The sequence below is a fragment of the Magnolia sinica genome, chromosome 3 (genome assembly GCF_029962835.1).
Source record: "Magnolia sinica isolate HGM2019 chromosome 3, MsV1, whole genome shotgun sequence".
NCBI lineage: Eukaryota > Viridiplantae > Streptophyta > Magnoliopsida > Magnoliales > Magnoliaceae > Magnolia > Magnolia sinica.
The window spans coordinates 91378272-91389741 of record NC_080575.1 but is presented as its reverse complement, the minus strand read 5'-3'; the positions used below and the strand labels follow the sequence as shown (position 1 = coordinate 91389741).

The following is an 11470-nucleotide window of genomic DNA, read 5'->3' as shown; positions in this document are numbered from 1 at the left end:
TATACATTACCTAACATTCTTACAAGTTAGATGAATGGTTAAGAGAAATTGAACAATTTATCACGTTTTGTGTATGTGTGTGGCCCACCTCATGATAAACGTATAGGATGGTATGATTTTACACACGTATCACTTTCAACGTGCGAAGCGAATGAGTACTCGGGCGAGTGTAATTACGACGTAGTTCTCAGTATCGTATAAATAGCCAACTCCATCCCCATTTCCCTCCTGTTTTCTCATTCCTCTCTCTCGAGTGAGGATTCTCTCTTGAAAGCTCTCCTTTCTCGATTGGAGAAAGAAAAATTCATGTGATTTTTCTCCTTTTCTCTACAAAAGGAGAAGATCTCTGTCTAGACAGACTTCAAGATGTTCCCATGTGAAAATACATGCTCTTTGGCCCTAAGATCGAGAGATTCTCCATAGAAAAAGGTGCGGATTTGAAAAGGAGCGGTTTCAATGACCTGTTTGAAGTAATTTCATTGAGATTTTCAAGAATCTGAAGATTCAGATTAGTTTTACTGCCTTTTGTTTGAATTGGTTGTAGAATTTTGCTCATTTTTTTGTTTCTTGCTTTGCTTCGAAGTGATTTTTCTCGTTTTTCCTTGAAATCAATATATAGAACTGAGAAATCTCGGTGTTGTGAAATCAACGCTACTCTTAAGTCCAGTCCAGAGATTTTCAGAAGGAATAATGCAGTTTCGTTGATGTTTTCTCAGGTAAGTCTTCAGAAATCTCGGTAGTTTTTCGTTTGTATTTCATTGAATTTTAAATTTTAGTTTATTCGGATTTCATGTTAGGATTACTCGCTTTGGAGTGATTTTATTGTGAGCTGTGAACGGATTTCAGTTTTCTGGAGAATTTGAAGGATTTCTTGGAAGGTATGACGTTCTGCTTGCAATTCCTGATGAGTGAAGCATATATCTATTTTGATTTATTTCACTTCTGCAGTTCTCTCATTTATCGATCGAGGAATTGTTTCATCTTTTAATTGATATCATTTGAGCTTTTGAAGGTTTTTCAAGGAATCTGATCGTTTTATGATTATGATTTTGTAATTTTTTGTGAGTACTTGTAAATCCTGATGATCTTGCTGTAAATATCCTCTTTTTTTTTCAATTGATTTTTTTGTGCTCTGTATCCTTGCTTATTGATTGTTGAGCCATCTGAGATTTTATTATTACCGTTATCAAACACGAAGGATTTGAGTGCTTCCTTGTCTTTTTTGTAGTTCTTTGAATGAAAATCAAAATTCTGAGTGGAGACTTGTGTTCCTGTTTTCCTAAATTTCCATGGCATTTGATTTTATGATTAATAAATTTGGTTTCTAAAAACAAACAAATAAATAAAGGGCCCGATTTCTGTTTGAGTATGCTCGGGACATGTGGATGAGATCTAGATTGTTTGTCAGGCTGGCCAACAATGGATGATCCATAGCTCATAAATCACACTGATGATTGATCCAACAATCTTGACTGTCTGATGGGCGCCCACTAGATAGGCACTAAAAGAAACAATGAAAGGTAAATATAAGTAAAGGTCCGGATTTTGTGGACGACTTTTTTGTTCAGATGGTTAGGATTGTCCAAGTGGTGTGGCTTTTGAGATGAGGACTATCCACTGTATGGCACGCCTATAGAACAGTCTGGATTTCATTCACGAGTGCCATTTTTTTTTCTTGGGATATCAGACAGTCTGAAGTCCATGCCTGTGACAGACGATATGGCATGAGAAAATATGTTTTTAGTTTTAACATTAGAAACAGAGCTTCCAGTTCCCACTGTTCTTTAACCCTCATGATTTGTTATTTGTTGTAATTTTATATTCTTCTGTTTATTGTGTGTAGTTTTTTGTATAATTCGCTGTAGATCCCATAAATCTGGCCATGATAAGAAACTTAGGAATTTATTTATGATAGTATACAGCATGTATTGGGTTTTGTGCTCTAAGTATATACTTACTGGTATTAGAGGCTTTTTGTTTCTGTGTAGGATGTTGGAGGCACTCATGTTTTTATAAATCATGAAATTTTGGACTTCTAACTTGTGATGGGCATCAAGAAGAATTTAAGGACCTTTCCTGCCTGACACTGGAGGGCTTCCTAGCAGTTCTTCTTTATTCCCTTGAGGTTCAGGATGAAAGTATAGATGCCTCAAGGGAATATATCCTTTGGTCTTTCAAGTGGCCGTGGCATCGGGTAGAATTTTAGGGCTTTATGCCTATCCTGTCTCAAACTTTAGGGGAGCAGTTTCTTTATTTTGATTCCTCATGTTAATGGGTTGCCCACAAGGGAATGAATTCTTCGGCATTTTGGATGTTCGAGGCATCAAGCAGAATTTCTGGTTTTGATGCCCTTCCTGTCTGAAATTTAAGGTTTCTTAGCAGTTCCTTTGTTTTCATTTTAAATTCTGTTATGGAATGTAGCAGGCTAGCAGTCCTCAAGGGAATACATTGTTTGGTCTTCGGGCCATTCTATGATTGAGATATTAGATGTTATTTCAGGGATTGGATGTTTTTCCTGTCTGAAACTTTAGGATTTATTAGCGTTTTCTTTATTTTGGTTTTTTGTTCCAGATAAAGGTGTTCTAATCAACTCATGGATTATAATCAACCTATGTAAGAGACAGATAGGACTTGATTGTAATCAACCTATATGGTAGTCTATTAAATTGTGCCTACGGGATTTTTATTCTCTCAATGCTGGTCCCCTGCCCAGATAAAGGAGGAGGGTTGTGTCAGGTTGGCAGCTGATGTCAAACTTATGCCATAACTTCCAACATGAATCCAAACAATATGACATTCCAAATTCATGTTAGGACAATCCTTGTAAGCAACACTGCACATTGTTACCCCAGCCCAGTGAGAAATGGGCAAGGGTTGGCTGAGGCATCCCCCCAATATATTCAGATGTCAGAGTTGTAATGGGCAAGGGTGGACACGACCAGCCGTCATTCAAAGTTAAATTTGCTGCTTTTTCAACCAATACCTAAAAGGTATGTGTTTATTTGTAAAAACCTTAAATGTAGGGGACTTTTGGGAGATGCACTAAATTATAGGTGGTTATATGGAAAAATTCCTTTTTGATTCATGAATCGTGTCCCACCTGATCAATGGACTGACCTCATTCTTGGGCTTGGATATCAACAAAGTGGGTCCCTCACAATGGACCAATTGGATCTCATACCCATATGCCATGCTAGCATATATGGTGGCATGTGTATGAGTTGCCTCATACACGCACATGGGCTTAGCATAGCTCCCTCATAGTAAAGGAACTAAAAGGAAATTTTGATCTCAAATTAAAATTATATGGACTTCTTTTACACTATTATGGGCATCCAATGATAGAACATTTATTGTCAGATTGTTTTCAATTGATATAACTTCTACTTTGTTTACCAAACCCCTCATTCTGTGAAATCTACAATAAATTATAATGTTATATCGTCTTTAGTAAATTCTGCCTGGTAGCCAATGCACCTACCAATCAAGAGGATGGTTAATGCGAAGCAGGCAGCCAAGCATCGAGCTTTCACCAAACTACTATGAGAATAAGCTAATGCCCAAATTGTTGGGCCAAGGCTATGATATGATGATGCTTATATTGACTTTTAGTAATGGTACACTTCTGTTTATTTTCTACATGAATATATGGCTTTAGATAGCCTTTTTCGATTTTCCCAGTGTTTTCAGTAGTGCTCATAGTGTAGCTTGTAGTGTAGTGCGTACGGTACGCTACGTAGTGTACTGTAACTAAAACGCTACGTAGCATAGCTCCCTGGTAGCGTAAGCTACAGGGCATGTAGCGTATGCTACATATAGCGTAGCATACAGTGTAGCGCAGGTAGCATATGCTACGTGAAATCTCCTTTTTCTTTTTTTGTTTTTCTTCTATGCTAGTTCAACACCTACTTTAAACTGGGAATAGTCCCACCTTAAAATGGGGCGGGGACACCCTGACGTCATTATAAAAAATTAAAAATAAAAAATTAAAAAAACATTGTGGTCCATATTGTGGATAGAGAACTTAGATAAATCCAGACCATCCAAATTGTGGTCCATATTGTGAATTTGTGATGGTTCAATAAATAAATAAATAAGAAGAGGTCACACGTAGAGATGTATGAAGGCAAAGAGATAGAGAGATTTTGCATAGAAATTATACATTTTGTAAATTTTATCATGTTTTTCTATTATTTTAATTAAAAAATATTAAGTATCATGTAGCTTATACTATACGTTATGTAGCATACACTACACGCTATAGAGGGCCAAACGCTACACTATATGCTACGCACTATTTAAAACACTGATTTTTTCCTTTTGAAAGCTGCAAGTCACCTATTGTGATTATTGGTCCCTAAGTTTGTATCGCAAGTTGAGTGAGGAATGAAATTATTGCGCCATTCAAGATAAAGAATGAAATTATTGCTCCATATGATGTGATTACTAAAGATTTTCTTTATGGAGGTTATCTGTGCATTAGTTAATGTATCTTTGTTGGCTTATCTCTATCACCTTCTTTCTCACCCTTTTTTTTTTTTCAAATTTGTAAACTTTCAGGATAGCAGTTAATGGCATATCTTGAGCTTGATTCCTCCTGGGCATCTACCACTCACCGATCCTTTGAGGATTCTTTTGATGTGTATCTGGAAGGAAGCATCCCGGCCAATCTTTTAGCTTTGCCAGAAGCTTCAACATCTTCTTTATGCCACAATAGAAATATTCCTGAACCACCTCCTCTCCCTGGTGTAGCTCATGCCAGCACCAATTTCTCGAAAAAGTTTTTTGGTTATAGTTATGTCTTAAAAGAGACAAAAGATACATGGGACACGCTTTTCAAGGAAGGATACAAAGCAGATGTGCATATTCTCACAGCTGACAAGACCATTATTCCAGCTCATTCAAGTGTTCTTGTGAGTACACTGAATTGCTTGCTTGCTTTGTTCCAAGATCTATTTCCTTATCCGAATACATATAAAAGCATCTAACCATTCTTCTCAGCTATATCAGGTATGTTTGAAGTTGATTGTGGGTGCTTGTTTTTATTATTTAGATTTCCATCATAGTCATGCAACTTAGACATAGACACATGCATCATGCCAAACATGGTGTGTCTAGAAATCCTGTAATGTTGACATGATTTTACAGCCATCTTTTCAAAAAGACAAATGATCAGGCACTGCCTTCGGTACCATAAGCTTAACATACTGCACCTTCTTTCCCGTTGGATGTGTCCCACATGTGGGACATCCAAGATGTGAAGAAGGTCGTCCCCATCATGAAGCTCATCTGGCATAAAAATCAAGCCAATCGACTCATCAGGTGGACCAAACCTGTATGTTGGTTCACACCAATGGCCATGTATTGATTTCAATGGTGCAGTGCATCTGATGAGCAGATCAATCTGATTTTCATGCCAGGTTATCATAATGATTTTCATTGCACAGATGTCCAACACAGGTGACATATTGGTGGGTAAGTGGTGCAGTACAGCAAGCTTATGAGCACAGTACCTAATCATGACTCGTTAAAAAAAGTGTTTTCATAAAATACTATATAGAAAAATATATCCATATAAAAGAAATGTATTTAAATTACAAGAAAAAGTGTATAAATAATACAAGAAACAAAAAGATAACTTGCATTTTCTCTAGATAAGGTCCAAGTCCAACTGGTTGGACCACAAGGTACAGTCCATCCAGCAGAAAACTTCCAACCAGTTAAGTGCATGTGACATCCAACTCGTCCAATATGTTGGCCCCACCATAAGGATCACGTAATGCAAGTATCAGCCCTCTCTACTAATCAGGTGAGCCACACCATAGAAAACAATGTTTGATCATTGATAAAAAGAAGAATAAAAGTGTGGTCCATTCAATGGATGGTTGTGGCTGAATTTTGCACAAGATGATCCCCATGATAGGGCCAGCCAATTTGACAGATTAGATATCACGTACACAAGAAAGGTTGGAAGTTATCTGCTGGTGGACTGTAGCTTATAGTCCAAGCAGTTGGACCTGAGACTTCCTCTTTTCTCCATATCTAGTGTTTTTATGGAATAATCTCTATATTTCAACATATGTTATTGTAGAAGTATGCATGTCAAGGCGCCAATCTATGTAGGATTGCTCTATCTAATGTCCCATGTCTGCATCTCACATTGGCACATGTGTATACATCTGATATACTTAGTTTTAGGGCATGTGAAGATGCAAAGCTATGTAGGACTGCCGTATCTAAAATCCTATGTCTGCATCTCACATTGGAACATGTGCACACATCTCATATACTTAATTTGGTAGCATTTCACTGTTTTCTGGAATTTATCATACCTTCTTATTTTCTTTTATAATTCTAATGACTTAGCCTTTCCTCAATCATTCTCAGAGTCTGGTGCACTCTTAAGGCATTACGCGAATATGTGTCATAGTAGTAAATAAAAGAAATGAAGTGTCTCACAAACAAAGAAAAATAAAATAAAACAACTCAGTTTTAGTTGCACCTTATGTTTGAATTTGCTTTCAACACAGGGTATTTCATCACCACTGCTGAGAAACTTCTTGGATCATGCAAAAGTTAAAGGGGGAATTCGATGCATTAGAATACCTGGAGTACCGTCTGGAGCTGTTCATGCATTTATCCGCTTCCTTTACTCTTCCTGGTATTTATTTTCAATTGTCTGTTTGTCTTCCATTTTTCCAAAGTTCTTCAATTAATCAAGAATGCTACCGGTGGTGAATAAGAACTAATACCAATTGCTATGACTTTCTTGTCTATTGTTACTAGACAATAGTGAGTACTAAATGGTGGCTTGGAGTTTGGTGAAGGAATCATCCGTTTTTCTGTTTCTTTTCTTTGTACCCATACATCACGAGGAGTCAAAAAACATGCCATAACTGATACTGCTAGGAAGAAACTTAATTCACCCTCCCAGGATCCTGACCTCGTAACTAGGAGGTCAAGCTTTCAACTCCTACAACGCTCTAATGATTTTTCTCCCTTTTTTTGAAGGGTAGCTTGAATGACTTTTTGCCCATCTAAATTTTAAAAAGTGAGCAGTTGATCCACCTGGTCCAATGCTGACCCATGGACCAGTCCAACCCAGTAATCCAAATGGCTTCTTTCTCAAAATGGGGTCCGTAAGTGAAAGGACCCATGTATGCATCTGGTTCTGTCCAAACCTGTCTGACCAGATGGTATGGTCCAGGTTTTTTTTTTTTATTTTAAAGAACAAGAAAAAGAAAACCTGGACCATCCCATCAGCTTGGCTATGAATGCTATGTCAAAAAACTGAACTTGACACAGATGCCTTTCTTTCGGTTATAATCTGTACTCAGTTGATGAGTTGAATCCACAGAGAACTTGGAAATTTCATTTATAAGAAACAGAAAATTGACTATCAACTTGCCCAATGTTTTCTAAAACCAGAATGCTGCAAATTCAGTTCAATAAAGTCAAGCTTTCTGTGTTAAGAGCATTGCTTTTCTGTCTAAATGATTTCCCGCATAGGGTTTATTTGATTTTTCAAACTGCAGCTATGAGCAGGAAGATATGGAGAGGTTTGTCTATCACTTGCTGGTATTATCTCATGCTTTCTCAGTCCCCTCGCTGAAAAAGATCTGCGTTGACCTACTACAGCAGGAATTGTTGACGGTGGAAAATGTGATCGACGTGCTTCAGCTAGCAAGAGAGTGTGACATGCCGCGTCTTTCCCTTTTCTGCAACCGTCTGGTTGTGAAGAACTTCAAGTCGGTTTCCACATCAGAAGGATGGAAAGTAATGAAGAAAGCCAATCCCAGTCTTGAACAGGAGCTCCTGGAATCTGTCGTGGAAGCAGATTCTGTAAGTTAGATTTTCTTCTATCAGTTCCTTTCTGTCCAATCTTCTTCCAGTTATTTCAGCCAGAAAAGGAAATACTTCGATCTGCTGAAACTGGCACAAGCCATTTGTGCGTGTATTTAGAGTTTAAAGAACCATTCAGAAACTCGGACTTGCCTTGCAAAGAAATCTTTCCTTATTTATCACAGATTCAATAGGAAGTCATCAAACCTACTGGAAATTGATGGGATTGATTGCCGAATCCACTTTACTGTTAAGAGACTGGAGTTTGGAATCAGAGCTCAAAGCAAAGATGAACCGAGCCAACTCAGATGAGTTGATTAGTGAATTTCTATGCAGGAATTATAGGATCGTTGATCTAAGATATGTACAATATACTTGGGGTTTCAGTTTGTACAGGAGGGACCCATAGTTCAGTTATCCAGCCAATTCATGTGTTTGTTTGGCTGTGGATGGATCATGCCCCAGAAATCTCCTTGTCCACTGGACAATCCTAACCTTTCAATTTGTGGTGGGCAAATAGACTCTCAAGAAGAGAAATACAGCAACAGTCTGAAGAAAGGTCGATTGTTAACAGGATTATTCCATTCTTGGATATTTCTGGAGCACGGTCCATCCATGGTGCGGCCCAACAGACTGGTCTGGATCTACGGGCCTCACTTTTAAGAACTGAAAACTCAGGTATCCTGTTCTGTCCCCAGGTGGTGGATCATACAGTTCCTATGTGAAGAGAGATTATGTATATTGCAATTTTTTTTTTTGTTTTTTGTTAGATTGTTTGCTGTTACTTCACTATTTCAATTGGGGGGAGATGATCTTTCATGCCCTCATCGTTTGTACAGAGAAAGCATGAGAAATTGAAGAAAAGGGAAGAGCGGAATATATACCTGCAGCTGTACGATGCCATGGAGGCCCTTTTGCACATATGCAGAGATGGGTGCGGGACAATTGGCCCCCGTGAGAAGCTGCTGAAAGGGACTCAAGCCTCCTGCAGCTTCACGGCCTGCAAGGGGCTTGAGTTGCTGGTTCGTCATTTCTCAAGCTGCAAGAGGCAGGTGCCTGGCGGATGCGTCCACTGTAAGCGCATGTGGCAGCTTCTCGAGCTCCACTCTTGCATGTGTGGTGAACCCGATTCTTGCAAAGTTCCTCTCTGCAGGTAAATGACTGACTTCCATTACCTTAGGCTACATTTAGATCTTCCCGCATTTAATCAAGTTCTACGGATGCAATTCCTGTTTTAGTTGCCACTCTGAACACATTCCACAATATTAGCTGTGCAGTTTTGAGTTTTATTCATTCGACAATGTTCTGAAATCAGTGGATTAAGTAATGTGATTCGATTCGTTGCTTCCAGTGTTTGTAAATTCGGGTGGCGATTTTGTCTCGCAGGCATTTTAAGGAGAAGATGCAGCAGCAGAGCAAGAAGGACGAGGCAAAATGGAGGCTGTTGGTCAGCAAAGTGATGGCAGCCAAAAGCTCGATCAGCTCCTTCACACAATGGAAGAATCCCTTCATATCTGACACACATATGCAAGGCCATTGGCGATTGGCAGAAGCAGCAGGTGTGTCATGCTGTCCAAAATAACAGCGAAGGTGTTGTATGTAGTATTTAATCTAGGAAAGTTTTGAAAAAAAAAATACATATAGATTTCACATTCTGGTACATTTTTCAAAAAAGTTTTCAATAAGCTATCACATTAATTCAAATAATCATCACTTCCTTTTGTTAGATTTCCTAAGGGAAGTTGGGGTGGTCATAGAAAGGGGTTGGTGGCTGGGGGCTCCACTGTGATGTTTATGTGAAATCCACCCTAACAACCAAATGTGTTGCCCATGTTAGGCCCAGGGCCCAAAAATCAGCCCCATCTGTGATTCAGGTGAACTAGATTGGAAACTGTCCAGGGCAACCTTCACCCTCGAAACTGTTTCCCTTTCATGTGGCCCACCTGAATCACAGATGGACCTGATGTCTGGGCCCCATGCGTAAGTTTCCATGTGTCATCTAATGGTTAGAGTGGATTTCATATAGTCATCATGGTGGTCCTGTAAAAATCAAGGGTGGATGTCTCTCTCCTAACCGTTTCCTTTGGTGTGGCCCACCTGAATCACAGGTCAGTCTGATTTGTTTTCCCTGGGCCTAATGTTACATCTAACAGTCAGAGTGGATCTCACATACACATCATGGTAGATTTGTCAAAAACCAAGGGTGGGTGTCCTATAAAACTCCCTTTAAATCTTTTTTTTAAAAGAGGAATGCCACTCTTGATTTTTTTTAGGGGCCACCAAGATGTGTTTGTGAAATCCACTCTAACCATTAGATGTCTAATCCCATGTTAGACCCATGGCCAAAAGATCAGGCTGACCAGGGGAATCACACCAAAGGAAACAATTGGAAGAGGGACATCCACCCTTGATTTTTACAAGGCTGGCAATGATGATTATATAATATCCATTCCAACCTTTAGATGGCACACACCAAAATTTACGCCTGGGGCCCTAACATCGGGCCAATCCATGATTCAGGTGGGAAAAACAGTTTGGACAGTAAGGGTGTACTCGTACGCTATTTCCAATCATGTAGTCAACCTTAGGCTGATTTTTGGGCCCTGGCCCTAACATCTCACCTAGTGGTTGGGGTGGAGTTCACATAAACTTCACAGTGAGGCTCATCTGAGCCGCCAACCCCAATTTCCCTTAAGAATTCTAAAGGTAGGGTACTCCAATGATAATTGCTTAATTTAATAGGTAGTTTGTTGAAAACCTTTTCGAAAAAGGTCCCGCAATGTAAATTCTATATTAAGTAGTTTTTTGGTAAAATACCCTTCAATCTAAATAAAAGAAATAGGGAGTGAAAATAAAGTCCATGAAAATAAGTTCGTAATGTACCAGGCTTGGACATAAGCTAACAGTTTCTAAGTTCTGCTTCCATGGTGATAAAAATTAGAAGCAGGAAAATATAATTTGAAATATTGAGCAAAATGCTTGTTTTTCGTTGAGAGTGGAGTCCTGATTTTATACATGAGAAATTGTCCCATTATGCAATAATACATATTGATCAGAATATCGGTATACAGCCATATCATATCTGTATCAACTGGATACGATATACAATATGGATAAGTATCGACCCATTATGGGAAAAAAAAAAAAAAAGCACCACATTGGCCCATATCAGCCATATCAGCACTGATATTTTATAGCTGTATCGGTTTCAACCAAATCTAGATCATATAAGCACTGATATATATATATATATATATATATATATATATTCTTTGATTTATTATTTTTTCTCCACTTTTTAATATCTTTGTAGAGAGGGGATTGTTTTGAAGGTATTTCCAACCAAATCTAGATCAAATTCGAGGATCGAAACTTTTTTCTTTTCATCAAATCGAAGAATCGAAGCTTCTAGGTTTAGTTTTACAAAAATCTTTTTTTTTTTTTTTTTGGCTATTTTGATTTGGAATTCCATCGAAACAACAATATAGACTATTTCAATCAGATTTTGATTTATTTGATCTAGATTTGGGGTGTTTTCCAATTTTTTTTAATTTAGGCAGGTATTTTATGAAAATTTCAGAAAAAAAGTTTTTAAATTAATTTTTTTTTGCTGATTTTTGTTATAATG

The 11470-nt window shown here is 38.2% G+C and overlaps 1 protein-coding gene across 5 annotated transcripts; it reads left to right on the top strand.

Moving 5' to 3' along the window:
- Positions 1 to 228: 228 nt before the first annotated feature.
- LOC131240225 (BTB/POZ and TAZ domain-containing protein 3) lies at positions 229 to 9549 on the top strand. 5 transcript variants are annotated; one of them, XM_058238354.1, is made up of 9 exons: positions 229 to 429; positions 584 to 716; positions 798 to 878; positions 1989 to 2339; positions 4561 to 4913; positions 6531 to 6661; positions 7536 to 7842; positions 8682 to 8995; positions 9229 to 9549. In XM_058238354.1, the coding sequence occupies exons 5-9, from the start codon at positions 4572 to 4574 to the stop codon at positions 9422 to 9424; spliced, it is 1290 nt and encodes a 429-aa protein (XP_058094337.1). In that variant the 5' UTR covers positions 229 to 429; positions 584 to 716; positions 798 to 878; positions 1989 to 2339; positions 4561 to 4571; the 3' UTR covers positions 9425 to 9549. The 5 variants fall into 5 exon arrangements, with proteins under 5 accessions (XP_058094337.1, XP_058094333.1, XP_058094335.1 ...); XM_058238350.1 differs by lacking the exon at positions 1989 to 2339 and having other exon boundaries at positions 620 to 716; XM_058238352.1 differs by lacking the exon at positions 1989 to 2339 and having other exon boundaries at positions 620 to 716; positions 777 to 878.
- Positions 9550 to 11470: the final 1921 nt, after the last annotated feature.